Source organism: Theileria parva (genome assembly GCF_000165365.1).
Source record: "Theileria parva strain Muguga chromosome 3 map unlocalized ctg_531, whole genome shotgun sequence".
In the NCBI taxonomy this organism is placed as follows: domain Eukaryota; phylum Apicomplexa; class Aconoidasida; order Piroplasmida; family Theileriidae; genus Theileria; species Theileria parva.
The window spans coordinates 230,434-254,527 of record NW_876244.1 but is presented as its reverse complement, the minus strand read 5'-3'; the positions used below and the strand labels follow the sequence as shown (position 1 = coordinate 254,527).

The following is a 24,094-nucleotide window of genomic DNA, read 5'->3' as shown; positions in this document are numbered from 1 at the left end:
GTTAAACGGAACTAAAATGATTAAAATGAAAGGAATCTTAATATTTAAGAAATGTGTAGAAAGATAAGGATAAAATATTCTCTGTGTTCAAAATTGACACTATTGCGAAGTATGGGGATCACTAGATCAAAATTCAGCAAAATCATTATATTTTTTAACAACCTTTGATTTATTATTCTTAATTTATAAATTTTATTAATTGATTACTAGAAGCCAGCGTTTAAGAATAATTAATCAGTTTTTTTCCTAACATTTTACAATACAGTAAAAAATGGGATCAGGTATGGATTTATCATAATTCTTCCATAGCTACCCTATTAAATATTACTGTTTCTTAATTAGATCCAATAGATTTGACATTTTAAACTGTATTTCAGTGTTTTAATTTATACCCTATATTTAACATTTCATTTATAGGAGCCCCCCGTGGAATCAGAGCTGCCAGGAAGCTCCGTAACCGCAGAAGAAAACAGAGATGGGCAGATAAAGCATATAAAAAAGCTAACTTGGGAACACGTTGGAAGTGTAACCCATTCAAAGGTAGTTCTCATGCCAAGGGTATAGTTGTTGAAAAAATCGCCATCGAGGCAAAACAGGTATATTAAACTATTCAATAAACTATATATACAATTATTTATTTGATTATAAATATGTTTCAATTTTTGATCTTTGTGTTGATCCTCATTTTTTTCCAACTACTGATTCCCTTTCCCAATCCGTGTTTCTTGGAATATCCTTCCAAGAGTCAATATTTTGGGTATAACATCAGCAAAGGTTGATTAAAAGGGGATTTCTATCTCTAAAGATTCCATTGCTACAATTATATACAAAAAGTTTAGTTATTACTATACTCATTAAACTGATTAATTTTTAGCCAAACTCTGCATATCGTAAGAGCGTACGTGTTCAATTGATTAAAAATGGTAAAAAAATAACTGCTTTCGTCCCAAGAGACGGTTGCCTGAACTTCATTGATGAAAACGATGAAGTACTTGTCTCAGGGTTTGGACGTTCAGGACACTCAGTTGGTGATCTTCCTGGTGTCCGTTTTAAGGTGGTTAAGGTCTCAGGAGTATCTTTACTCGCTCTGTACAAGGAAAAGAAGGAAAAACCAAGATCATAATCTCTAATTTCTTTCACATATAAATTATATACACATATATCTAATATTTATCAATCTTGAATTATTTTGTCTTATTTGTACATATCCAGAGTGTTTGTATTCATAATAATATATTATATCTTATATATGATCAAAAGATTCCATCAAAAGACAATGTTAAATATTTGGCAAACTGACTAAAAAGACTTTTAACAATTAGCCCATATGTTTTGTAGAATGAATATCAAAGTGTTTAAATGAAATGTTCAAATTTATTATACGATATATATACCATCAATAGGATGCCCCACCTACCTTCCAGAATCATAAAAAATCTTAAGTTCCTCTACTGTATTTATTTATTAATTCCTAAGTAAGTTTAGATAATCTATTATTTACCCTTACAAACCCAGTTATCTATTTTATAACCTTTTCCCACATTTGAAGTCCTAACTTTATATATAATTTGCTTTTGTTTTTTATTATAATCATCAATAACTTAGTTTATTGTGACAATAAACAAACATTTTTTAGGGAATAAATTAAAATTTGTATATTTGGCCTCTATTTGATACATAGCTATGGTGGTGAGTTCTTAATTTTTTTTAGTATTTTCTATTTAATTATGTAAATAATGTTAATAATTTTATATAGAGTCGTTTCTTGGTAAGATCCTTCCGTGGATTAAAGAAGGAAGAGTGTAACGAGGGTCTTCGAAAGAAGATGGAACATAATGAAAAGTTACGTGAACTCCAAGCTAAAAAAACAAAACGTCTAACAGAAGTAAAGAAGAAAAGAGTAGCAGGAGCTAAAAAACGTGCTTTAAAGTATGCTAAGGAGTACGTTGATAGAAAAAGAGAGTTGGTTGAGCTGAGACGTAAGGCTAAGTCAGAAGGAAGTTTTTATAAGGAACCTGACTCAAAAGTTGCTTTTGTTGTAAGGATTAAGGGTATTAACAAGTTGACACCGAAGCCTAAGCTTACCCTGAGACTTTTCAGACTACTTCAACTCCACAACGGCGTGTTCGTAAAGCTCAATAAGGCTACTGTTGAGATGCTTAAATTGGTAAACCCCTATGTGACATATGGATACCCATCGTTATCCACAGTTAGAAAGCTTCTGTACAAGAGAGGTTATGGTAAGAAATTAATCTATAAGTATTTAATTCCATAATGATTAACACTAACTGTTTTTTAGCCAAGGTTGGTAAACCAGGAGCTAGGCAAAGAGTTAGGTTAAATAGCGATGATCTGATCAGCAAGCACCTGGGAAAGTACGGCGTACACTCAATGGAAGATTTAGTACATGAAGTGTACACCTGTGGTCCTCACTTCAAGCAAGTCACAAACTTTTTGTGGCCCTTCAAGCTTAATCCACCAAGAAAGGGTTTCGTAGCTAAAAGGCATGGATTCTCAGAAGCTAGAGGAGGTATTAAAATAAATAGTTTTTGATAATACAACTATACATCTATACTAATATTAGATACATACCATTCAAATACTAGTTAAATACAATTGTTAGATCTAATATACATAAATGTGTATATTTTTCTTAGGTGACGCCGGTAACCGTGAGGAATTGATAAACAAACTCTTGGCTAGAATGGTCTAAACCTTTTAATTTATTCACTTTTATATTCATGTTTTTTTACTGATCTTCCATGTGAAATGTGTGGCAACTCAGTTGACAAGTTTTAGAATATATTCTCTTTCCGCCTCTAATGGTATAAAGTTTTACGTATGACTATTTATAATGGACAAAGGCCAATTTATTGGTAGAACTGAACTGTTGGCGTGGCTAAATAAAATATTAGAACTCAAAGTTGAGAAAATCGATCAATGCAGTAATGGAGCAATATATTTGCAACTCATAGATACAGTATACCAAAATAAAATACCATTTGTAAGAATCAAATGGAATTCTACACTAGAATACGAACATTTGTACAATTACAAACTTCTACAATCGGTGTTTAAGGAATGTAACATAGATAAACATATACCAGTAGAAAAATTAGTAAGAGGGAAATACCAAGAAAATTTGGAATTTTTACAGTGGATGAAGGAATATGTCGAGTCTCACCTTGACAAAAATTTCAACTACAATCCACAGTATAAGAGAGTGTATGGAATCCTCAAGCTGCTCATCTACAATAACCGCCAAGTCAATATCGCAAATGTTAAAAGCTTATTGCCAAAGTGGGCTTGGTCAGATTCAATCACAAATGACTACATTTCAAAAGTTAATAACATTATTCAAATGGAGTCGGGACTATCAAATAAAAGCTTCGCACTTCCACCTCAAATCTCAACACAAAGTCAATCTAGTTTTAATAAATCTAGTCAAAAGTTGAAACCTCTTTCTTCCGATGAAACAACGGGAATTTGTGAACCGGAAAAACTACAACAACTTGACTCTCTAACCACATTCAACGAATCCTCCGCAGAATTCGATCCAACATTTTTTAACAAAGAAGAAAAATGCTTTAATTATCTAAATAGAAACCAGACTCCAAATAAAACAATCCAGCATCTCACTCAGCAATTGATTCAACAGAAAGAGGAGATATCAATTTTGAAAAAGAAACTTAAGGAAATTAGGATGGAATGCCAGATTTCTAATCTCAGCAAAGACTTTTATTACAATAAACTGAGGCAAATAGAGATACTTTGCCAGAAGAACCAGGGTAAGAATGTCGACCCGAAACTGCTTTTTAACATCATGTACGCTAATAATTAAAATGTTTAAGATTAATTTCATACACACTTATTTATGTTATGAAACAGTATATGAAGCTTATGTGTTAATGTTTATATATGGAATTCACTGGATGTGTGTCGGGGGTAATAATATAAAATATTAATTACAGTTTATTTAAATAACGCTTATTAAAGACTAGGTCCGTGGATTTAGCAATTGTTTGAACTCTTCGAAGGCTTTAGAATGATCTCCAAAGACTTGCCTAGCATGAGAAAGGGTCTCCTCTCTAGTCATAATTTGAGCATTAAATTTCTTTATAGTTGAGAGGAAGTTAGAAAAATCCTCAGGACTTAATAAAGTTTTAGCATTTTTAAAAAATTGTCTACCATCAACTGTGTTTCTATAACTTACAGAACTAAAAAATAATTAAGGTTATTTAACATACGGAGGATTTCCTTGTGAAGGTCTCGAAGCACCTGTGAAATTAAGACCTTTTAAAAACCCATCAGCTCCATCATTGGTATTTAAGTCTAAAAAACAATTAAAAGTTCTTAAATACCTGCAACGGGGTTTGGTGGCAAGGCACTTGGCATATCATCACTGTAATAACGATTAGTTCCTCCATCAAAATCCTTCATTTCATCTTGAAAGGAAGACAAAACAACTTTCTTTAGATTCTCTAAGCGATCTAGGTCCTTTTGCAACTTCTTTACAGTGTTTAAAAGGTTTTTGTTTTCCTCAAAAAGTTGGTTTCCCCTCTGATTCACTTGTACCAACTGTTCCTCCAAACCGTTATATTTATTTTGCAAAGCGTTCAACTAAATATAAAATTATTAATTAAAGTATTTTAGGTTTAAATTTAACTAAATATTTCTCAAATTACATGATCTGACTTCTCGGAAAGCGCAGATTTTAAAGACCTAATTTCAGACTCTAGTCCTGAAACTCTCGTTTTATATGCATTGGAAACCACTCTAAATCCAAGGGCAAGTTGCTCTACAAATAAATATAATTATTTTTCTAAATGTGTAACATACCGTCAGCGTCTGGTGGCAACCAGCTAAGATCCAAAGTTGAGAATTCCATATTTAAATCAATATATTTATATACTTATTAAAGTATTAAATTCAAATAAAAAAAATTCGTCATTTGTACCCAGAGATTACTAAATTTTAAACATAAACGATGGATTAGAAATAGAAAGTTGTTCCATGAATCTATCTGATCATACAAAAATTATGTAAAATATAAAATATAAATAAATACAAATAATATTTATGGAAATATGGAATTATAAAATTTATTAAGATATTGCACAAAAGTGCATTCATAAATAGACGATACCGTCCCGTATTTTTAAACACATTTTGTTAAGATTCCGGAATCTATAAATACATAAATCAAACTTAACAATTAAAAATAAAAATTGAAATTTAAATAAACAAAATTTTAAATATATTGTGTTATTCATCACATTTACAGTCAATTTCAAATTTATTTACATAGTTACAATTTTTACTATATAAAACTTTATATGTATAATATTTTGCAATTATTTCGCATGTAGTAATGTCTAATTGGACTGGAAATATCACATCCTTTTGTTAAGGATGTTCCACTCTTATAGGTTTTATTCATTCCTGTTTAAATCAAACATTCCATATTCAATTAATCTCATTAGAGTAAATCTTCCAAAAACAATTTATACCCAAAATGTTTCCTTTTCTTCTTCATTAAACAATCTAGGTAACGCCGAGGAATCTCCCACATACCTTGATGATTCTTCTCCAAATGATACTCATTCTTCGGAAAATGAACATACAACACATTTACATTCTGAAGATTGTTTAGTTGATGAGGAAATTAGTGGATTGGCATCACCATTTTCAGCTATGTGTTGGCATAAAGGCCCATATTCAGATTATTTTTCAGATGATAACACAGATCATGATTCTTCGGTAAATTATGGGAATGAGTTTACATATAGTTCTGGAAATAATCAAATATCTACACAGCCTAATCTAACAGATGAAATGGACCATTTATTGTCTGTTGAAAGGAAGGAAAAGGACAGGGTAAGGTTACTTCTTGAAAGAAATAAACCACTAAAAATCGACCAACAAATCAAAGATAAACAACTTGCAAGTAAGGTCTCAACTCTTAAATTGTTATCTATATCTTCAAAGATAGCATCTAGAAGACCATCCAGTGCGAAACCTCAGCTTGATGTATCAAATTACCTAAAGGAGAAAAGATACCAAAAATTGTTATTAAAGGACACAAATAACTCATATAAGGGTAAAGAACATAAGAATAATCACAGAAAAGAAACAAGTATTGAGACTATAAGAGTTTTAGATGTGGACAGGTTACCATTACCAATACTACATCACATGCTGTGCTACACATTAGTAAAAAACATTCCTGCTGAAAACGTCTTGAAGATAATCTCAAATATTGCAAGTCTAAGGGACAAAAATAAGCACATTTGTTACAGAAACTTGTTTAGACTGGCAATTTTTCACTCAAGCCCAGTTTGTGCGCCTGAAATAATCGCAGCGTTGACCAGGTCCTACCAGAGCATAAGCATACCCTTCATGGTAGACTATGTTAGGAAATACGGCACTTTTTCAAGAAAGTTTCTTGCAAATTTAATTAATAGGTATTCAGATCCCTTTCCTCTTGATTTCCTAAGGTAAATATTCAATTCACTATATTTTTATTGATAAATTAATGAATTTTTAGATATGAGAGTCATTCTAGAAACTTACCAATGATCTTAACAAGGCCTTCATCTCTAATAAGTTATGTTAACTTGTTGAAAAACTGTTCGGCAAAACGTTTCATGTATTTAAGTCTTTTAAACTATGGACATGTACCAAACACTCAAAAGTTTGATAAAATTCATGCGTATGGCACTATGGATTACAAGTTAAGTGACGAGATTCTATCATTTGAGAAGTTACTTGACGAAAATATTTTAATATCCGATAACAAGGAAGACCCAAACAGGCCAAAGATTTATGATAAGATTTTAGAGCTTCAGCATTCCGGTGAATCAAATTTAGAGGATTTGGAACTCGAACCTCAAACACATGAACCCTCATCAACAAACTTACAATTTATAAAAGTACTAGGTCAACAAGAAGACATCTTTAAAGATACTCATAAAACTCATAATTTCAACCAGGGTTATAGGGATATAGATGACACTATCCCTAGGGATGGTAGTCATATATCTTGGTCATTACCCTGGGGGCTTAAAAGAGATGTTTTTCATTACAGAGGTATTTTCTCAATGTGAACAGATATTTTAGGGAAATCTTACAAACTGGACCCACAAAGTGGCTGGATAAGTGTAAAGTCTAACGTGAGAATAAATTATCTAAAGAACGTGAAGATGAATAAGAGGAAGAGGGAAAGAAGGCTCATGAGGATGCGAGTGACTAAACAGGCTAAACTAAGAGTTTTAAGTACCTTGTAAATTAATTTAAATTAAATTAATATTTTATGTGTTATCAAACTTTTAAAATCTGTTTTTTCACGTTTTAAAATTTTGTGCGATAGTTGAAACCCATGACTTTTCATTTATCAAGTTGCTCGCGCTTCTTTTTATCCGAAGATTTATTGAAAATAAAGTACCCAGCCATGTTGAATAAAAAAAGTGAGGAGCCTACAGCCGCAGCCGCCCATGGTCGATGAGTATGTTTAATTGTGTGGGACAGTTGTTTAAAAAACAGGGAAAATGGAGATTTAACAACCACCATTATACTGTACAAACGTAATTAGTTTTTAAAAAATAAATATAATAATAAATAATAAATGTAATTTAAAAAAAATGTTGATTAATTAATGCTATTGGGTGAATGAATCTAAACTACGTAAATATATAATTCAAAATATTCAAAATGGTTTTACACATTTGATTTTTTTATAGCTTTTCTTTAATTAAAACATCGATTCTATTAGATAAAATGGGTTATTCAACAAAATTGATAGACCACAAAACAAAAAATCTTCCATCAGATAATAACAATTCATTGAGCAATATCTTCTGGTGTAACAATAGTAAATACATATTCAAGGTCAGGTATGAGTGTGTTGTATATCATATGATATCCCATTTGGAATGATTTCCCAACCCAGAAAAAGAATGCCCATATCAATGAACGTCCTTCAGTTGGCCAGTCAAGTCTGTTTTTAGTACATATAGATATTGCGCTCTCATAACCCAGTCCCAAAAACATACTAATTCCTATTAACAGTCTTAAAAGTGCGTTGATTCCTGCAGCTAATTTGCCGTCTTCTTCACCATCATCTCTTTGCATACTCATTGCTGATAAGGTTACCATTTCAGTGAAATCTCCTGTGGATTTTAGAAAGGCTGACATAAAACCTACAACTAATACGTTACCCGCTACAAATCTGGAGAAATCGCTTTCAAAGTAATGAATCGTATAGAAAGTTACAACTGCAATCGCTGTGTAAACCAATGGAAAGAACCAAAGTAAGTTGTAGGCATACAGTTTTTTCCTCCAATCCTGATTTGGACCAATTTTCTTAATCACTAAAATAATTACAACTATAGTTAGGATTGCTGAAACTCCAACTCCTATTAATATGATTAAATATCCTTCATCAGTGTCCACAAAATCGAAAGGAATTATCCCTGGATGGAGGAAGTATACGAAAAAGCATGAAATAATACACAACATAATAGGGGAACTTGCCTTTGCAAGTCTTTCCAACACTGACATTTCTTTCTTTTCCTCATTCCTATTATTTTTAACTGTTAAATTACCATCTTCCATTAAGATATCCGTATTATGAATTACATGTCTTTTCGAGTTCTCGTCATAATTACGAAATGCTAGTGTCCAAAACAGTCCTGCAAACAGCCACAGTCCAATGGCGGCTATTATTTGATTCATAACAAGGAAATACTCAATTTGTTCATCGAAAAACAAATCGTATAAATATTCAAAAGCCACGTGGAAAATCAAAACACCCGCTTCTGACATTGGCATTCCAATTAAATAAAATATAAGATCCTTAGTTACAATATCAAATACAAGTTCGAAGAACATTCCAGAGGTGAATGCAGCAAGATTCAAGCTCCAATAATAAAAATTTAGGGACGCATCTTCTCCTGATCCAAAGTATGCTATGCAAATTATAACAAATGCTATTAGGTTTAACCAGCACACCACTATTGATAAATTAGCATCCCATCTCTTACTAGTACTTACAATGAGATAAATTGCAGAGAATATTATACCTAATATAAAAAAATTTTCCACTGCTATCGATGTCAGTTTAATGAATAATGCTGTCAGACCCTTATCAATTTTAAATCTTTTTACTGCATACGTTCCACATGTAACCACTAATCTCTTTACCTGTAGAGTAGCTAGACCTGCTAAAACGATTGCAAGTATCAGAATAACCCTAGATTGACGACTAGGTGAATCTGTGTTCCCACTTTGTGTACTTGTCATTTTTGCTTATAATCTTAAAATTTTCAGCCAATTTATATAATTTTTTAAAAAATACACTTGAAATTTTATTCTACAAAATTTAATTAAACCTTAAACAAGATCACTTTGTAGATCCCCTACTGTTCATGTAAGCGGAGTAACACATACCAAAATTATTTTTTATAAAGCTAACGAAAATTAAGAGATCTAACCATTGAAATTGTCCTATTCGTTTTTAATTTTTAATTTATCTATTCTGATCCAATATATTTTTGTGTTGTTACTTTAATTTCTAGATCAAACAATAATTTGATCCTGGAGTTTTTGATCTGACTTCTTTAATTTTTAGATGTGTAATATCAATTATCTTCACTATATATTAATTTAAAAAAATATTGTTCAAGACTCAAAAATCACCTTCATTGATTTAAATTATGAATGTAAGGCTTAGGTTGTTGCGAAAAAACTGTCAATTATATATAAATTTTATTAAATCTAGATAAAAATACCGCAAAATTTTAGAATACAAAATATTAAATGATGCCACAAGGCAACAATGTCAGGTTTTAAAATCACTCATGGATTAAATTTGAAGGAGGATTTGCTAGAATGTGACAGAAACCAGTCATTTATGATCGGCATTACATTTGGGAAGATGTGAGGTAGGACCAGATGATGTGTATTTCCTTTTAATTCAACAAGTTTGACATCACTTTTATCCTTGAGGTAGTTGTACACTACATTTCTCTGCCCCTAAACCAACATTAGTTTCACCATCATGAATAAATTTAACTTACATTGACATCGCACATTGGATCGTCTGAGACGTGTATAAACAGTGTTGACAGTTTATCTGGGAAATACTTCATATTCTTTAAGATATCTTTGCAGGCTCCAAAGAGTAACTCCACTGTTTTGTAGAACAAGCGATCATTATAAAATGTAGGATCCTACAAAAATTTAAAAATAAATATCAAATTATTTTTATTAAATTATTAATATTTATTATATCTCACCTTATATCTTGAGAACATTTCAAATGAATCTGAGAATAGGAAGCTATTTTCCAATGGGTTCTGTTGTGTCCTCGGTGTCATTAAGGACGTGAATTTTATCAATGCTATTGTGAATTTCTTTGCAAATGTATCGAGATTATTATCTATGTTCAGCATTCCCGACAATATAAACAACCCATCTACAAATCTCACTCCTGGCTTAGCGTTTTTATGGAATTCTTGTACTGCCAGTATGGCGATATTTCCTCCTAGTGAGAAACCTGATAAGTAACACTTCAGGTCCACGTTATCTGAACTCACGCTGTATACAAAATCTTCATTCCACACTTCCTTTGTGCTCTCAAAGTTTCCTCTTTTCACTATATCTACAAACTGTAAAACATCGTTAACATAGTCCTTAAATTCATTTATATAGAATTTAGAGTCTGGTACTGATTCCGATAGTCCATGTGACTGTGAGTCCATTCCGTAAACGTTATATCCCATGTTATTCAATGATTCTAAAAAGGTTCCTGAATATTGAAATCTTGGTGAAATTTCAAATGCATCCACTCCGTCCAACTTCGACCATCCAAACACATCTTTGTAGACTTCACATGTCTTACTATCGAAATTCAGATCCTTATAAAAAGAATCCATCTTAATGTTTGTAAAATCCTTCATGTATGGGAGTATTGGGTACCCAAAGCGTTCGAAGTGCCAGTCCATATCATAGCTACAGAACTGTGACTTAAAATGGCCACACGATCCATGGATTAATATTATGTTCCCTTTGGGGTTATCCACTTTGCAGCAGTATGTTCTAATCAGCAGTCCTTGTTTATTCCTAAAGTGGCTCATCAACAGCTTACGATCACCTTTATTGTCTACTCTAATTCCTCTATGTGTGTATATTGGGTCATCTTTATTCGTTAACACATAGTTGTACGTTCTTTTATCAATCAATGACCACTTTTCTGCACAGTTCATAAAATACAGAATTTTGTTTTCTTTTGAGTCAGTTACCAATAAATGACATAGTAAAGGGATTTTGTTTCTTGAATAAAATCTTGCGAATATACACTGGTCTGTTGAGTTACTTTCCCATATTATTTTTTCGTTATCAACTACTCTCTTTACACTATATCCTGGCAGCGGCGAGAAGATTTCTGAGGTTATATCCATGTTAAATGTTCTTTGTACCACAAATTTATACCTGTCTGGATCCGAAAAATCAAATGTTATATGATTATTAAATACTGTCAAATCAAATCCCACTTCATTCAAGGACTCTATATATTCATCTTTACCTATTTGTTTCCATGACATTAAAACCTTTTTGAAAAATAATCTTTCCTCTGAACGTCTTTTAGAAATTGCCAGGTGTATCAATAATGGCTTTTTATTATTGTAAAAAATATTAACATATGTACAGTGGTCATCACAGAATCTGCTCTTCCAGATTGTGTTAATTCCATCAAACACTCTACTCAGTACATAACCCGGATATGGTACAATAATTTTAAATGGTTTGTCTGGTGTTGAGTTTAGTGAGAAATGTGTTCTATCTATCACTGAACCGATATTGAGTGTAACATACTCCAACACAGACTTGTTCAGGGCCAAATGGTTAAAAAGCGAATAAAACGTGTTCAATGTGACTTCTCTCCAGGATTTCGTCTGCTTTACATAATATATTGACGCTTCTTTCCCTTCCGGCGAGACTTTTATTATGTGAACTAAGATAGGCCCATCTCTTGTACATACTGTAACTTTCGTACATACTTCTCCTACGGCTGCTGGACTCCATATGGGAATAGATTTTTCGACCACACTTGCTATTTTGTAGTTCTTACAGGGTAAGTATGTGTATGTTGGAATTCCATGAGGGGACTGTCTTAGTATTTCAAATTTATATTCCTCGACGTCCGTAGTGACGTCTAGTGTAAACATTGTCTTCCCATTATTTTCGAGTCTACTGTTTATATTTTTATATTGCATTTGTAGACTGGACAAAATTAGGTATACTGGGCGTTATTCTTTCTAATTCCTTAACATTTGTTTATTTTATATGGGGAGTTAAACGAAGTGAAGAAAATTTACATTTTTTCAAGTATCTGTACCATTAAAATCCAAGGAAGAAAAAATATATAAAATTTAATTTTTTATTAATAAATTTTATTACTTTACTATCTCGTTTTACCTCATTATTGCCACATAAAACAAATTCACATATTCGTTTTATTATATTCTCAGCCTTATTTTCAAGAATATTTTAAATTATGTTAAAGTTTTATGCATTTTATTTACAATTTAATGGTTTTGAAATCTAGAAGATTTAGTATAATTACTTGAGATGTGTAACTGCCTAATTCATGTATGAATGTGTTTAAAAATAAATTAACTTTTTATAAGCTGTTAACCTTGTGTACAGATTCTCACTTTTCATTTGACCGAAATAGTAGAGATTCAACGTCCATTGGAGTATGTGTAAGATTCTGCTCTTGTTGAATGGTTTTGTCCTTTTCCAACTGCTTTACTATTTCCTTCAGATCACTCTGGTCTCCGTAGATGTAGATTACAATCATCCACTTCATATCGTTCCACAATTTTTCAATTCTTTTTGTATTTTCATCGTTTTGATCAACTAAAGGTTCCTGAACTTGTAAATCAGTATTAGTATTAGTATCAGTTCCAGTATTGCTATCAGTATCACTTGATTTCATGAATCCAGGATTTGGTACTACTTCACTAATGTTAGGCAACGTTATTGTTTCATCTAGGACATTATGGTAGTTACTTATAAATAGTTTTTTAATATCAAACGGTGGGTTCCAGTTCAGGAATTTATAAAGTGCCTCTTCCACTAGCATTTGCAACTCTTCAGTAGATGCTTCATCTAGATCTTGCCTGCTAAACTTCCTTCCAGTTAGTTCTTTAGTTATGTTAACTATTTTCTTCATGTACTCTTTCGACTGTTTAACTCTATAAAGTCCCTTTTGTATAAGAGTTTGAGGCAACAAATCTGTCGGGAGTCCCTCGTTTTTAATCACCTCAATCAATCTTTCCCTGTTTTCTTCATATGAAGCCAATGTTTCTTTTCCTAATAGTTCCAGAACATCCTTTATTTGTTCATTTGACAACTTTGGAACCTCAGAAACTCTAAGTATCAAGCCATTTGGTGGCACTTTAATTGCTCCATCATACAACGTTAACCTTGGGAACTTTTCCAAATCCTTTCTGTTATCATTTTCCATGATCCAATTAAAATCTGCAGCTCTATCATCAGGATCCATCATCTCTGAGCCACTTAGATATGACTCATCATCAGTATCTAGTTCACTTTCTGGTTCAAAATCGTGTAATTGAATATCCTTTTCCTTTATTGTGTTTTTAAAGAATTTATCGGCCAGTTTTTTATAGTTTTTATCTATGTATTCAAGCTCAGCAGCCTTTTGATCTTCTTCTGTTCCTAATACAAATACATTACGATCTCCTTCATTTAATTCAGTTTCTGAATTTCCAAATATCAAATTACCAATTGGTACATCATCTGGGATTCCTCTGTTACTAACCTTTTCCTCCACAGAATTGACTAGTGTTTCATCGACTTTATTATTATGATCATCAGTTTCATAAGAAATATTTAACTTTTCGCTATTCAGAGATTTTGATGTATCTAGAGTGAATTGATCAGGTATGTTTCCATGCACTGTAGACTTGCCCTCATATATATTATTTACTTTGACCTTCTTAGCCAATACCTTTTCCTTATTAGCATTATAATCTACATAACTCTTAACCACTGGGCTATTAAAGTCAACCTTCTCATAAGTCTTAGATACTGAATTTAAGATTTTCTTTTCCCACCATAACACCTTATCTTCACTTACACTTGAGTCCATTGTTAAATATACAAGTGCTCTTTTATCTTTACTTTGTTCCTTTGAATCACTAAAAGTTGGTTTAACGGTAACAGCTTCCTGGGTATTTTCTGAAGTGGAATTCATGGTAGTAGATTCTGTAGGAGTAATGTTGTTGGCGGTATCTGTATTAAAATAGGTATTTATTAGTGATTCATCAAAATGTTCAGTCCACAAATCCTTATCAAATGTATTGTTGGAGGTAGTTGCTCTTATTTTCTCCACATACAAATTTAATTTGATACCTGGGTACAGTACTAGATCTTTCATCCTCAGCCACTCGTACTGTTGGTTTGGTAATCCGATATTTTTGGCCATTCTATTCTTTTTTAGTACACAAAAAACCTTTTCCTTGACTCCATTTCTTGTTTCAAATATGTTACAGTCTAACATTACTCCATTTCTGTAGACCTCAGTCACTGTTCCAACTAGCCTAATTCCTGTTTTTAAATTCTTTACGTCAACTTCATTTTTAAGGTTATTTACAAATGATTTGCCTATAGAGATGAGATCTTCTGTTTTACAGGTATCTGTATCTTCTGGACCAAGTAATTTATTGTATTGGTTTTCCGTTATCACCAACAGTGATGGGTCTATAAAGTTCCTATCCTTTGGTTCCTTTCGGTACCCTGAGTGATAGTACTCCAGATATGCATTCTCACTAACTCTGAAAACTTGAATATATCTGGCTCCTATTCTTTTATTTTCCATCTCCTTTGCCACTTTATCTCGAACCTGTATGTTTACACACCTCACATACGCATCTCCTGTAAAGAACCCGTTTTCATTTTTAATGAATATTACTGAGACAATATCATAGTTCTTTAACCAGTCGAACACATCCTTTTCTGTTGCCTTGAAGGGAATCCCCTTTAGGTAAAGCAAGGCGTCGTAGGATGGAGAGTATATACCTGGAGGAGTTGGAAGCTTTTTCCTTCTAGATACATACTGTAAATCTCCAATGAACTTCTGAATCGCCAAATTTCTGTGATCTTCACTTGTTTCTTTAGTTACTGCTTCGACCATTTTCCTCATTGTTCTTTTTGCCATTTTCTTTTTTGCGATATTTTGATTGACAATCATTCGATGTCTGGCTCTCCTTGCGGCCCTTTCATCAAAAGTGAACCTTTTTGCTGAATGAGGCCATACATTTCTCTTAGAAGGCTGAATTAATTGAGTTGGTGCGATAAATGTGTAAGGGGTGACCACACAGGGTCCATTAGATTTGAATTTACTGCCTAATTTAAATCCATTTTTTAAAAAATACAATCTATTATATTTATTATCAAGGAATCCATGTGTATTTTGTGTTATACTTATTGAATAACAGAGATAGTTAGGAAAATCATTCCTTCTTAAATGTATCATTAATTTAGTAATAAAAAATAGAAAGAAACCATATTTATACAGGTAAAAATACATTTGAAACTCAACATTTTAAAACATAAAAATTGTTAATTTAAAAATGAAAATAAAGAAAAATAAAAAATAATTTATAAATCAATTATTAAAATAGAAAACATTTTATTGTACAAAATTAGTGTGAATATAAAAAATATAAGGAATAATAGAAGTGTGATGATAACTCATGAAATTAAAAAACTTATATTACTGCGTTTACTTTTGTTCAAAATTTTTTACCATTCCTTCCAATCTTTTCAAAATAAAGTACTGGGTCTCGATATTTCTTTGGGCACAGTTCCAAATACAGGATTGCTGAGAGGTTGATAAAGATTCTCCTGGCGTTTGTACGCACTTATTAAAACAAACTCCTAACATTTTTAGTGTCATTTTTTGCGATTGAACTGCCTTCTGCAGTGCTAAAAAGGCCTAAACAATATTTAATTAAGTTTTAATATTTTTTAAATTAATTGGTTAATGATTACCTCTGCTTTTTCTTTATCATCTTTAGAACTGGAAAGTGAATCTGAGAAGTCCATCACTTAAATATAATTTGTTAAAAACTTATTAAACATCTAGTAAATATACAAGAAGGATAAAGAATTTACAAAAACATATATTAATTAAATATGAAATTAAAAAATTTTAATTCTTCTGGGGAGCAAGTTGTTTATCTCGAATAATTCTGGAAATCTGGTAGAGGCCAGTTAGAGCCATTGCAAAGTTAACTAAGCAAGAGTTAGATTGATATAATTTAAAAAATTAGAGATGTGAAGGAATTTGAGATATGTGCTAGAATGTGAAAATATGAGAGTAATAAAAAACAATTACCTGATAATAAATTGTAGTTTCTAGGAATTATAACATAACTGTATCTTGACCATATTAACCCGGTTGCGGTAACGGCTGAATTTCAAGATTAATTAATTATACACATATTCCTTACCTAGTTGTTGAGGAAGAGAAATTAAATGTGTAGGCCTATTTATATCTGATAGGTTTGCTAAGGAAATTGACCATTTAAAGGCTGGAGCATAAAAGTGTATTGTAAAGGGTCCGGCCGGATGAGCTACGTAATTATTATATGGGAGTAAAAGATGATAAAATATTAAATTACGATTAAAAATATTATATATTTATGGTAGTATTTAATGGTTATGTTTGCTATTATTAGTCTTGAAACTTACCTAATATTGTTTTAACTTTCTCCGGGAGAGGAAGTGATAGAACCTTTGATTGGATAAATGGAACAATTCCGGGAAACAAAATTCTGTTCAATAATGAACTCATTACCCTATTTAAAAAAATTAGATCAAAACAAATGATAACTACTGTCAATACTCAAGAACGTATCCCCATCAGGGTGTAAGAATCCTGGTTGACATAGGTGTATTAGAAGTTTGGGAAAATTCTGCCACAAGCTATCAAAATCTTAAAACATGAATATAATTTAGTTTTTGGAAGCAAATTTATAAAATTTACAAAATTTTTAGTGACGAAAACAAGTAGGTAAACATCAACCAAGTTTCCAAATTCTTATATACTCGTCATCTCCAACTGACACTAATATTTTACTATTATCGTTGCGCTTCCATGAAACTGCATTTACATCCGATGTGTGGGCCAATATCTAAAATATGGTATTAATAAACTCTCTAACCTCATGAATATTTGAAAAATTATCTTCAAGATCAATTATCTTGATTTTGTTATCTCCTCCACCCTGTGAAACTTATAAATAATAAAAACATACGGTTACGATGTAATCTCCAAAATCAACGGTGTAAATTGGTCTCGAGTGTAACTCCTCATACGCTCTGCAAACTTCCCAGTCATCTAAAACCACTTAAAATAAATTAAAACACCTGCAAATAAAGGCCCATAACTAGTATCTTCGTGTTCTTTGCTGATACATGGGACTGGGAAACAAGTATTAAAAATCGTGAATCTGTTGAGTGGTGGTTTTGCGATTTTCCCGAATTGTGAAAAGCATTCAATAATTTTACCTAGTTAAATGTTTTTTTTCTAAGGAAATACTTTTATAAACAAATAGTGATTTATCAGACGAACAGGAGGCCAATTTTGTGCCATTAGAATTGAAAGATAAGCACCATACTGTATTTGTGTGTAGGTTTAGTGTTTGAATACATGACCTAAGATATTAAATAAATAAATTATTAATACCAATCCGCGCTTGCGATAGTCCAGATTTTAATAGATGAATCATATGAAGCACTGGCCAAAATCAGCGCCACTGGGTTCCAGCATACATATTTTACGTCTGATAAAGAATAAAAATTAATAAGTTACCGTGAGTGTGTCCCGTCAAGATAGCTGAACAGAAATAATCCAGGTTTCCTGTCAAATTTAGTTTATTTAAATCTTCACAATCATTTGGTGTGTTTTGGTGCGATTTTTCATAAATCCAAATAGTCTTATCTCTTCCACAAGTGGCTACGTAATTTCCACTTGAGTCAAAGGATGCACATTTGACCTATTTGTTTTAAAACTGTGAAATTAAAAAATACCTCATTCTCATGCCCTTCTAGTGTGACCAAGCATTTCCATTCAGTATTTTTAGATTTACTTGGAACATTTCCGTCTGGGATTTTTTTTGACCAAATAGATGATGTGCCATCAAATGATGCACATATTAAATAGTTCCCATCTCTGCTAAACTTTACACTTCTAACAGTTTTTTTAAAGAAATTTGTGATTTGAAACTAAATTATAATATATTTTTAAAATAATTATAAAATACTTCGAGTTCGTAGTTGTATTCACTGCCACATCCGGGATAATTTAATATACATCTATTTATTCTGCTTTTATTTTCACTTTTATAAAATCTCCATATTTTAACCTTACAATCTGAGCTGGAAGTAGCAAATATATCCTCTGATGGGCTCCAAGAAACTGACCAGATTCTTTCTTTATGCCCATTTATGCATAACAGATGATCAATTTCCATTTATTTAACATTTTACCAGACGAATTAAATTTATTTTACATATATATAATTTAAAATACATATTATACCTGAATTTAATAAATTGTAACTACTACATTTAAAGGAGGTGATCATCACCATGTTTTGGAGAATTACAATATTATTTCAGAATATATTTTCAAATGTTGTAAATTAGTCTTTTATAAATGTTTCCGAGATTTTTATTCTCATGGCCTTCTATGAGTGTGATATGTGCTCGTTGGTCTTCAACGACTCGAGCAATATGCGAAGGCACAGGCTCTTAACCCACTCAAACGAGGTTAGTTCAATCAAAATCTTAACTCTATATTGTTATTCACTGAAATTCTATAATTTTATGTAGAAAAAATACAAATGTGAGGAATGCAATGCCTTTTTTACAAGATCTGATCACCTTCAACGACACTATCACAGGCATAACAAAAAGTTTGAGAGGTTAGTTTGTGGGTTTGATGGCTGCAAGAAAATATTCTCTAACTCTTCAAAGCTTCAAATACACCAGGAACTTCATATGAAGAAGCTAGATGAAGGTTGCTTTATCTGAAATTATTTCTGTTCAGATACGATGATTATTATGGGCTTTGCAGTTCCAAAAACACAACTTAACGGCTCTCCTCACTTGGTTTGTCCTTTTGAACAGTGTGAAATGAAGTTTTCTTCATATTCCGGGATTCAAAAACATATAAAAATTCACCTAGGTATTATAATTTCTCAATCATTTGTTCCAGATCCTGAAATGAAGGTCGAACTGAAGAACAAATCAAAGGTTTACTCTTGCGAAATCTGCGATAAAGTAAGATTACTTGAAATTTATAATGTTCTAGACTTTTGATAAGAAGAAAAGACTCCTTACTCACGTTGAGGTTTACAACAAATTAAATTTAATTCTTCAGAAATTCCACACTTTTACTGAAAAGGTAGAGCCAAAAGACATAAAAATAATAAATGGCAAGACCTTCTTCATTTGTCCTCATGAAGGCTGCAGAAAGATATATACAACAGTCGGTTTTATATAAGTAACAAATATATTTAGAGGAGCAATTTAAACATGCACACTAAAAGTATTCACGAACACAGGGTTGTTTTTAAATGCGATGATTGTGGTAAATCCTTCAAATGGAAGAAATCTCTAAGGTTACACAGGTGCGAAGGAAAATACTAGTCGTTGGATTCCAGGAATGGGTTATCGATCTTTTCAGTTCCCTCAACGGGATATACAACAGTCACCTACTCAGTTAAATTTTAATCATAGTTATTTAAACAGTACACATTATGTGAGTTTCAACTAAATAATATGTAAAAAAGTTGGAAAATGGATAGAAAAAATATAATTTAAGTATAAACTCACTGAAGTTCCTCTAGCTACTAGAAGTCCGAGATTTCTTTTTTCTCCAGTCAATTTACTTGAATCAGAAGAATCTAAATATTATATATGGAGTGAATATTTTTAAATAAATACCCTTCAGATATTCCACTGTATCATCCAACACCAAGTTGGACATGGCGTCGTGACCCCTAAGAACTCCTTTGACTAAATTTATAAGTTAATGGAATATAATAATTATAAATTGTCAATATTATAAGAAATATAAGCTAAAATGACAGAATAAAGGAGCTTTACTTACCTTCTCGACCTCCACTAAATTTAACATAAACTTCTTTGTTTAAATGTTTGTTTAAATTAATAACACTTTTTACATCTCTAAAAGATTTGCTCGGTGCAGTCATTTTTACAAAAAATATAATGAACCTACACCATACAATTGTTACTATAAATAGTCATTATACATAATTTTATTTTATTTTTGCCATTTCATTACTGTAAACATTCTTTTATTTACTTATTTATATTTTAATTTCACTTATTAATAAATTATTACTTTATTATTTCAAAATGATGATACAATTCGGGAGGTGTATTTCTAGACCCTTTTCTATTAATCCATTCTGTGGACCTGTTAATTTTTGTAATAATTTGAATTTATGTAAAAACACACTTTCAATTCGACACAAGAGTACTGATAAGGATGTTGGTGTTTACGGATACGAATCTTCAACAAATCCCTGGGAAGATAAGAGTTATAGGTCCCTGAAGAAAGAAAAAGGACATACTGGCTGGCCAATTATGATTGCTACAAATACCACTCAGCCAATGTGGCAGAGTTATCTATCCCAGGACCAGACTGTAATTCCCAGGGATGGCTACGGCTGTCTGGCCACTTTCCCTCCTGAAGTTTCAACCAAGATACTACACACTTTCAGGCTTCCACCTCAGTTTTATCCATTTTTGAAGAAACTTGGCGATGACACACCTTCTTTGAAGCCATACATGGATAAACTCATCATGGGCCTGTTTACAAACCAGGACTATGAGGAGATGTTTTACAAATTTGCAAAGCCTTTGAAGATTTATCGCAAATTAATTCCCAAGCCGTACCGTAGCCCTGAGGAGCAGGCTAAGGAGCCTGAAGTTTCCTGGGAGTCTGCCTGGCTGAGTTACCGCCAGAAAGTCGCTGCAGAGTATAACATAAGTGCTGGACTTCGAGAGTATCTTCTCGGAATGCTTATCGGCGTTTACTTTGCTTACCTGTGGGCTGATATGCACAAGCAGTATCGTCTCGACATGAGACTTTTTTACCACGAGGCTCCTGAACATAAAATTAACTGGGTGAAACCCAGGGGTGACCTTCTATAACATTTTAATCTTTTAACCATTTTAATTTTATTAACATACACACAATAGTTTATAAAGTTTGTGAATTTTATAAGATTTATGCTACTATATATAAATATATATTAAATTATGATTACATTATTAACTATTGCTGACATTCAGTATTGGCTGGTTTTTAACTTTACTGTCGTGTTTACAGTAGCTACATTGTCTAATGGATAAGATTTCTATCCTTAAAATTTATATCCCTGGTGTGTACAAAGGTTGTCTTTCATTTAATTTTATTGTTTATGGATAATTTAGTATTATTTACACATTATGGGACGTGCGACATTTGTTGGAAGTAATCTTGCGCCTCAAGATATAGTGTTTTTTTAGTCTTTGGATTCCAGTTCAGCTCCTTCTCCATTACGCTAACCACCTTGTCCAAACTCTGAAGAGCTGCTTTTGCGTCTAAAAATGCCAGTCTTGTTCTCCTTGCCAATACATCTACTGGAGTACATGCCAGTTCATTTCTGATTCCATAAACCACTTCTCCGAGTAAGAAGGGGTAGTTTTCATGGATCTTGGTTAACAGATTATTCTCCTTTGCAACCTTGCAAACGTCCTCTGATTTGTATCCGTAACTTTCCACCAGGTGGTTTGCAGTATCCTGGTCAACTCCATAATCTCTAATCAATTTGTAGGATAGGAGGTTAAATCTTGGTCTGATTTCATCAAAGTTAAACTTCCCGTCCTTATCATGTGTACCTATGAAATATTAACAAAAAATCAATTTTGAATAATTTCTACTATTAACTAGAATATTTGTAACTTTACAAACCTAATAGTACTAAGTTTCTTGTACGGCATTTATAGCTTTGCTTCAGATCTTTGTAGAATTTGAGCAATTCGTCAACGCAGTCCTGTGCCATTAGGCGGCAGATAGTCCACTTTCCTCCATACACATTAACCATACCTGTTTTATCCACTTCAATGATATGTCCTCTAGACAGTTTTCCAGTTTGGTTTACTTCATCTACTCCCTTGATCAAAGGCCTCAATCCTGACCAGAGGGACTTGATTTCAGACCTATAGAAAATTATAGAAATTTATTAACATTAACATAGTAAATAAGTAGATGTTGTTTAATTGAATAAAACACTTACTTTAGTTGTTCATCTGGACAATTCATGTAAATTGAAGCATCTTTTGTTATGAACTCCACATCTTCTTTTGTTGGTTTCGGGTTACAGGCTAGGTCATCCTTGTTGTCTGTGGTTCCTATTATAGTCTCATTAAGCCATGGGAGTACAAACAAAACTCTCCCGTCTGTTGTTTTGGGGATAATTAGACCATAGGGAGTTGGACAGTATTTTCTTGGTAATGTTAAGTGGGTTCCTCTGCTGTGTAAAATTGATAAATCAGATCCTGGATCATTCAACCGCTTGGTTTCTCCGGCGAATGGCCCTGTACAGTTGACAACAACCTTACTGTTAATTGTGAACTCCTCCCCTGTCAGAACATCTTCAACTACAGCTCCGTTTACAGAATTGGTGGCTGGATCTCTTAGAATCTTGTTAACTTTAACGTAGTTGCAAACTGTTGAACCCTTCTGGCCTGGAACATAGTTGTTGACTGTGCTTGTGAGGGCCATCATCAAGTTAGTTCTAGAGTCGTTGTGTTGTCCATCGTAGTACACAACCGCTCCTAGCAGTCCATTAGTTCTCAATCCTGGAAAATTAAACAAGGCGTTAGATTTGTCACTATAAAATGAGCTTGGAATCTCTAAAATTTTATTAATAATTATTAAATAATTAAATAAAAAATTATTTTAGTTTTAAAACTAACTTGTTTCATTGCAACAGAAGAATCTAGCCAACAGTTCATAGATTTTAATATTAACCCAGAAATAGGGCAGTTGCCAGTATTGATAAATTGGCATAACAATTGGGATGGGATAATTAGCATATGGAAGAGAGCCTATGAGGTGTGCTCTTTCTTCCAGCGCTTTCCAAACAAATCTAAGCTCTCTGAAATCCAACTTATAAATTGCGTTTTCTAGGTATCGAATTCCTCCATGAAGTAGTTTTGTGCTCTTGGATGATGTACCGGAAGCAAAGTCGTTGGCTTCAACCAGGGCACAGTTTAAGCCTCTGGTTGCCAAATCCAGAGCAACTGAAGTACCTGTAAATTTATTATATTTTGTAGTCGTAGATATTAAAAATTTTCTGATTTATATATCTAATTGTGATGATCTTTACCTGTACACCCTCCTCCGATAATTAAAACGTCAAACTTTTCAGTTTTTAGTTTATTGAGCATTTCATTTCTTGTACTTAATTTTTCTGGAACACTGTATTTGGTGTTTTTGGGTATTGAACACTTCTCATGTTCCCTTTTTACAAAGATGTAAGATCCGGCTAAGGCAGCTGAACCAACCCCCAAAACTTTTGCAAATGACTTGAGTGCCATTTAATAACTACCTATAATTCACGTGGGAGTAAATTCTATACAAAATATGTAATTTTGGTCTCATCTGTTCAAATGACCTTACATTCAATTCCCCATACATAGCTATTATTTACCAATTATTTGCTGATTCAATACAATTTTTAATAAGTTTAAGCAATTATTTTATGAATACCATCCAGTTCTAATGTTATTTTTACTAATTTTACTCTTTTGATCTTTTTATTCATCTACACATGTTTCCCTCATCTAAAATCCTAAAATTTTATTTCTACTATATTTAATCACAATTATTTATTAATATATTCTCCACTGAACTGGATTCCATAGATTTTCATATTATATAAATAAATAAACTTTAATAAAACAGATTACAGCATTG

The 24,094-nt window shown here is 32.3% G+C and overlaps 15 protein-coding genes across 15 annotated transcripts; 6 read left to right on the top strand and 9 right to left on the bottom strand.

Moving 5' to 3' along the window:
• The first annotated feature begins 134 nt into the window (after nucleotides 1-134).
• On the top strand, nucleotides 135-1,147 carry RpS23 (ribosomal protein S23 (S12)). The gene is made up of 3 exons (XM_757776.2): nucleotides 135-281; nucleotides 418-596; nucleotides 875-1,147. The coding sequence occupies exons 1-3, from the start codon at nucleotides 272-274 to the stop codon at nucleotides 1,121-1,123; spliced, it is 438 nt and encodes a 145-aa protein (XP_762869.1). The 5' UTR covers nucleotides 135-271; the 3' UTR covers nucleotides 1,124-1,147.
• A 285-nt stretch (nucleotides 1,148-1,432) lies between these two features.
• On the top strand, nucleotides 1,433-2,736 carry rpl7 (60S ribosomal protein L7-2). Its single transcript, XM_061305770.1, has 5 exons — nucleotides 1,433-1,475; nucleotides 1,637-1,689; nucleotides 1,757-2,240; nucleotides 2,300-2,530; nucleotides 2,658-2,736. Exons 2-5 carry the CDS (start codon nucleotides 1,684-1,686, stop codon nucleotides 2,711-2,713), a joined length of 777 nt encoding a protein of 258 aa, XP_061160904.1. The 5' UTR covers nucleotides 1,433-1,475; nucleotides 1,637-1,683; the 3' UTR covers nucleotides 2,714-2,736.
• Nucleotides 2,737-2,794: 58 nt separating this feature from the next.
• Nucleotides 2,795-3,871, top strand: EB1C (Calponin homology (CH) domain protein). Its single transcript, XM_757774.2, has one exon. It carries the CDS (start codon nucleotides 2,855-2,857, stop codon nucleotides 3,839-3,841), a length of 987 nt encoding a protein of 328 aa, XP_762867.1. The 5' UTR covers nucleotides 2,795-2,854; the 3' UTR covers nucleotides 3,842-3,871.
• A 75-nt stretch (nucleotides 3,872-3,946) lies between these two features.
• TpMuguga_03g00742 (uncharacterized protein) lies at nucleotides 3,947-5,067 on the bottom strand. Its single transcript, XM_061305769.1, has 5 exons — nucleotides 4,840-5,067; nucleotides 4,686-4,798; nucleotides 4,362-4,620; nucleotides 4,248-4,332; nucleotides 3,947-4,217 (listed from the first exon to the last, which is right to left on the bottom strand). The coding sequence occupies exons 1-5, from the start codon at nucleotides 4,886-4,888 to the stop codon at nucleotides 3,998-4,000; spliced, it is 726 nt and encodes a 241-aa protein (XP_061160903.1). The 5' UTR covers nucleotides 4,889-5,067; the 3' UTR covers nucleotides 3,947-3,997.
• A 231-nt stretch (nucleotides 5,068-5,298) lies between these two features.
• TpMuguga_03g00741 (uncharacterized protein) lies at nucleotides 5,299-7,308 on the top strand. The gene is made up of 3 exons (XM_061305768.1): nucleotides 5,299-6,497; nucleotides 6,548-7,089; nucleotides 7,120-7,308. Exons 1-3 carry the CDS (start codon nucleotides 5,413-5,415, stop codon nucleotides 7,284-7,286), a joined length of 1,794 nt encoding a protein of 597 aa, XP_061160902.1. The 5' UTR covers nucleotides 5,299-5,412; the 3' UTR covers nucleotides 7,287-7,308.
• A 382-nt stretch (nucleotides 7,309-7,690) lies between these two features.
• On the bottom strand, nucleotides 7,691-9,786 carry TpMuguga_03g00740 (putative integral membrane protein). The gene has a single exon (XM_757771.2). The coding sequence runs from the start codon at nucleotides 9,298-9,300 to the stop codon at nucleotides 7,840-7,842; it is 1,461 nt and encodes a 486-aa protein (XP_762864.1). The 5' UTR covers nucleotides 9,301-9,786; the 3' UTR covers nucleotides 7,691-7,839.
• Nucleotides 9,787-9,855: 69 nt separating this feature from the next.
• On the bottom strand, nucleotides 9,856-12,275 carry TpMuguga_03g02155 (uncharacterized protein; the record flags this gene model as incomplete). The annotated part of the gene is made up of 3 exons (XM_757770.2): nucleotides 9,856-10,032; nucleotides 10,077-10,229; nucleotides 10,296-12,275. 3 exons carry the CDS (start codon nucleotides 12,273-12,275, stop codon nucleotides 9,856-9,858), a joined length of 2,310 nt encoding a protein of 769 aa, XP_762863.2.
• A 398-nt stretch (nucleotides 12,276-12,673) lies between these two features.
• On the bottom strand, nucleotides 12,674-15,619 carry TpMuguga_03g00737 (RNA recognition motif protein; the record flags this gene model as incomplete). The annotated part of the gene is made up of 1 exon (XM_757768.2): nucleotides 12,674-15,619. One exon carries the CDS (start codon nucleotides 15,617-15,619, stop codon nucleotides 12,713-12,715), a length of 2,907 nt encoding a protein of 968 aa, XP_762861.1. The 3' UTR covers nucleotides 12,674-12,712.
• Nucleotides 15,620-15,717: 98 nt separating this feature from the next.
• Nucleotides 15,718-16,238, bottom strand: TpMuguga_03g00736 (Tim10/DDP family zinc finger family protein). Its single transcript, XM_757767.2, has 2 exons — nucleotides 16,084-16,238; nucleotides 15,718-16,027 (listed from the first exon to the last, which is right to left on the bottom strand). Exons 1-2 carry the CDS (start codon nucleotides 16,135-16,137, stop codon nucleotides 15,815-15,817), a joined length of 267 nt encoding a protein of 88 aa, XP_762860.1. The 5' UTR covers nucleotides 16,138-16,238; the 3' UTR covers nucleotides 15,718-15,814.
• MPC2 (Mitochondrial pyruvate carrier 4) lies at nucleotides 16,220-16,930 on the bottom strand. The gene is made up of 4 exons (XM_757766.2): nucleotides 16,786-16,930; nucleotides 16,545-16,667; nucleotides 16,430-16,504; nucleotides 16,220-16,326 (listed from the first exon to the last, which is right to left on the bottom strand). Exons 1-4 carry the CDS (start codon nucleotides 16,886-16,888, stop codon nucleotides 16,244-16,246), a joined length of 384 nt encoding a protein of 127 aa, XP_762859.1. The 5' UTR covers nucleotides 16,889-16,930; the 3' UTR covers nucleotides 16,220-16,243.
• Nucleotides 16,931-18,643, bottom strand: Ciao1 (WD domain G-beta repeat protein). Its single transcript, XM_061305767.1, has 9 exons — nucleotides 18,360-18,643; nucleotides 18,127-18,321; nucleotides 17,909-18,092; nucleotides 17,783-17,879; nucleotides 17,636-17,751; nucleotides 17,464-17,604; nucleotides 17,352-17,434; nucleotides 17,259-17,321; nucleotides 16,931-17,228 (listed from the first exon to the last, which is right to left on the bottom strand). Exons 1-9 carry the CDS (start codon nucleotides 18,567-18,569, stop codon nucleotides 17,115-17,117), a joined length of 1,203 nt encoding a protein of 400 aa, XP_061160901.1. The 5' UTR covers nucleotides 18,570-18,643; the 3' UTR covers nucleotides 16,931-17,114.
• Nucleotides 18,637-19,848, top strand: ZNF718 (Zinc finger C2H2 type family protein). The gene is made up of 7 exons (XM_061305766.1): nucleotides 18,637-18,867; nucleotides 18,931-19,117; nucleotides 19,148-19,285; nucleotides 19,316-19,380; nucleotides 19,412-19,450; nucleotides 19,481-19,588; nucleotides 19,621-19,848. Exons 1-7 carry the CDS (start codon nucleotides 18,778-18,780, stop codon nucleotides 19,747-19,749), a joined length of 756 nt encoding a protein of 251 aa, XP_061160900.1. The 5' UTR covers nucleotides 18,637-18,777; the 3' UTR covers nucleotides 19,750-19,848.
• LSM7 (U6 snRNA-associated Sm-like protein LSm7) lies at nucleotides 19,614-20,338 on the bottom strand. The gene is made up of 4 exons (XM_757763.2): nucleotides 20,213-20,338; nucleotides 20,047-20,118; nucleotides 19,936-20,006; nucleotides 19,614-19,814 (listed from the first exon to the last, which is right to left on the bottom strand). Exons 1-4 carry the CDS (start codon nucleotides 20,313-20,315, stop codon nucleotides 19,746-19,748), a joined length of 315 nt encoding a protein of 104 aa, XP_762856.1. The 5' UTR covers nucleotides 20,316-20,338; the 3' UTR covers nucleotides 19,614-19,745.
• A 41-nt stretch (nucleotides 20,339-20,379) lies between these two features.
• TpMuguga_03g00731 (uncharacterized protein) lies at nucleotides 20,380-21,327 on the top strand. The gene has a single exon (XM_757762.2). The coding sequence runs from the start codon at nucleotides 20,482-20,484 to the stop codon at nucleotides 21,280-21,282; it is 801 nt and encodes a 266-aa protein (XP_762855.1). The 5' UTR covers nucleotides 20,380-20,481; the 3' UTR covers nucleotides 21,283-21,327.
• A 60-nt stretch (nucleotides 21,328-21,387) lies between these two features.
• On the bottom strand, nucleotides 21,388-23,779 carry GPD2 (FAD dependent oxidoreductase family protein). Its single transcript, XM_757761.2, has 5 exons — nucleotides 23,505-23,779; nucleotides 23,092-23,427; nucleotides 22,410-23,028; nucleotides 22,085-22,332; nucleotides 21,388-22,011 (listed from the first exon to the last, which is right to left on the bottom strand). The coding sequence occupies exons 1-5, from the start codon at nucleotides 23,713-23,715 to the stop codon at nucleotides 21,578-21,580; spliced, it is 1,848 nt and encodes a 615-aa protein (XP_762854.1). The 5' UTR covers nucleotides 23,716-23,779; the 3' UTR covers nucleotides 21,388-21,577.
• Nucleotides 23,780-24,094: the final 315 nt, after the last annotated feature.

Coding starts and splice junctions, on each gene's coding strand:
- RpS23 (XM_757776.2), top strand. Junction 597..874: donor TCGCCATCGAGGCAAAACAG/GTATATTAAACT, acceptor ATTAATTTTTAG/CCAAACTCTGCATATCGTAA.
- rpl7 (XM_061305770.1), top strand. Junction 2,241..2,299: donor TCTGTACAAGAGAGGTTATG/GTAAGAAATTAA, acceptor ACTGTTTTTTAG/CCAAGGTTGGTAAACCAGGA. Junction 2,531..2,657: donor ATTCTCAGAAGCTAGAGGAG/GTATTAAAATAA, acceptor TATTTTTCTTAG/GTGACGCCGGTAACCGTGAG.
- EB1C (XM_757774.2), top strand. CDS start 2,855: ATGGACAAAGGCCAATTTATTGGTAGAACTGAACTGTTGGCGTGGCTA.
- TpMuguga_03g00742 (XM_061305769.1), bottom strand. CDS start 4,888: ATGGAATTCTCAACTTTGGATCTTAGCTGGTTGCCACCAGACGCTGAC. Junction 4,799..4,839: donor GTTGCCACCAGACGCTGACG/GTATGTTACACA, acceptor ATTTATTTGTAG/AGCAACTTGCCCTTGGATTT. Junction 4,333..4,361: donor GCCACCAAACCCCGTTGCAG/GTATTTAAGAAC, acceptor ATTGTTTTTTAG/ACTTAAATACCAATGATGGA.
- TpMuguga_03g00741 (XM_061305768.1), top strand. CDS start 5,413: ATGTTCCACTCTTATAGGTTTTATTCATTCCTGTTTAAATCAAACATT. Junction 6,498..6,547: donor TTTCCTCTTGATTTCCTAAG/GTAAATATTCAA, acceptor ATGAATTTTTAG/ATATGAGAGTCATTCTAGAA. Junction 7,090..7,119: donor AGATGTTTTTCATTACAGAG/GTATTTTCTCAA, acceptor CAGATATTTTAG/GGAAATCTTACAAACTGGAC.
- TpMuguga_03g00740 (XM_757771.2), bottom strand. CDS start 9,300: ATGACAAGTACACAAAGTGGGAACACAGATTCACCTAGTCGTCAATCT.
- TpMuguga_03g00736 (XM_757767.2), bottom strand. CDS start 16,137: ATGGACTTCTCAGATTCACTTTCCAGTTCTAAAGATGATAAAGAAAAA. Junction 16,028..16,083: donor ATGATAAAGAAAAAGCAGAG/GTAATCATTAAC, acceptor AATATTGTTTAG/GCCTTTTTAGCACTGCAGAA.
- MPC2 (XM_757766.2), bottom strand. CDS start 16,888: ATGAGTTCATTATTGAACAGAATTTTGTTTCCCGGAATTGTTCCATTT. Junction 16,505..16,544: donor TTCTCTTCCTCAACAACTAG/GTAAGGAATATG, acceptor CTTGAAATTCAG/CCGTTACCGCAACCGGGTTA. Junction 16,327..16,429: donor AAACTACAATTTATTATCAG/GTAATTGTTTTT, acceptor ACTCTTGCTTAG/TTAACTTTGCAATGGCTCTA.
- Ciao1 (XM_061305767.1), bottom strand. CDS start 18,569: ATGGAAATTGATCATCTGTTATGCATAAATGGGCATAAAGAAAGAATC. Junction 17,752..17,782: donor ACTATCGCAAGCGCGGATTG/GTATTAATAATT, acceptor TTAATATCTTAG/GTCATGTATTCAAACACTAA. Junction 17,605..17,635: donor ATCACTATTTGTTTATAAAA/GTATTTCCTTAG, acceptor ACATTTAACTAG/GTAAAATTATTGAATGCTTT.
- ZNF718 (XM_061305766.1), top strand. CDS start 18,778: ATGGCCTTCTATGAGTGTGATATGTGCTCGTTGGTCTTCAACGACTCG. Junction 19,118..19,147: donor TATGAAGAAGCTAGATGAAG/GTTGCTTTATCT, acceptor ATTTCTGTTCAG/ATACGATGATTATTATGGGC. Junction 19,381..19,411: donor CTTGCGAAATCTGCGATAAA/GTAAGATTACTT, acceptor ATAATGTTCTAG/ACTTTTGATAAGAAGAAAAG.
- LSM7 (XM_757763.2), bottom strand. CDS start 20,315: ATGACTGCACCGAGCAAATCTTTTAGAGATGTAAAAAGTGTTATTAAT. Junction 20,119..20,212: donor ATTTAGTGGAGGTCGAGAAG/GTAAGTAAAGCT, acceptor TTATAAATTTAG/TCAAAGGAGTTCTTAGGGGT. Junction 20,007..20,046: donor TACAGTGGAATATCTGAAGG/GTATTTATTTAA, acceptor TATAATATTTAG/ATTCTTCTGATTCAAGTAAA.
- TpMuguga_03g00731 (XM_757762.2), top strand. CDS start 20,482: ATGATGATACAATTCGGGAGGTGTATTTCTAGACCCTTTTCTATTAAT.
- GPD2 (XM_757761.2), bottom strand. CDS start 23,715: ATGGCACTCAAGTCATTTGCAAAAGTTTTGGGGGTTGGTTCAGCTGCC. Junction 22,333..22,409: donor TGTCCAGATGAACAACTAAA/GTAAGTGTTTTA, acceptor AATTTTCTATAG/GTCTGAAATCAAGTCCCTCT. Junction 22,012..22,084: donor AAGAAACTTAGTACTATTAG/GTTTGTAAAGTT, acceptor AATATTTCATAG/GTACACATGATAAGGACGGG.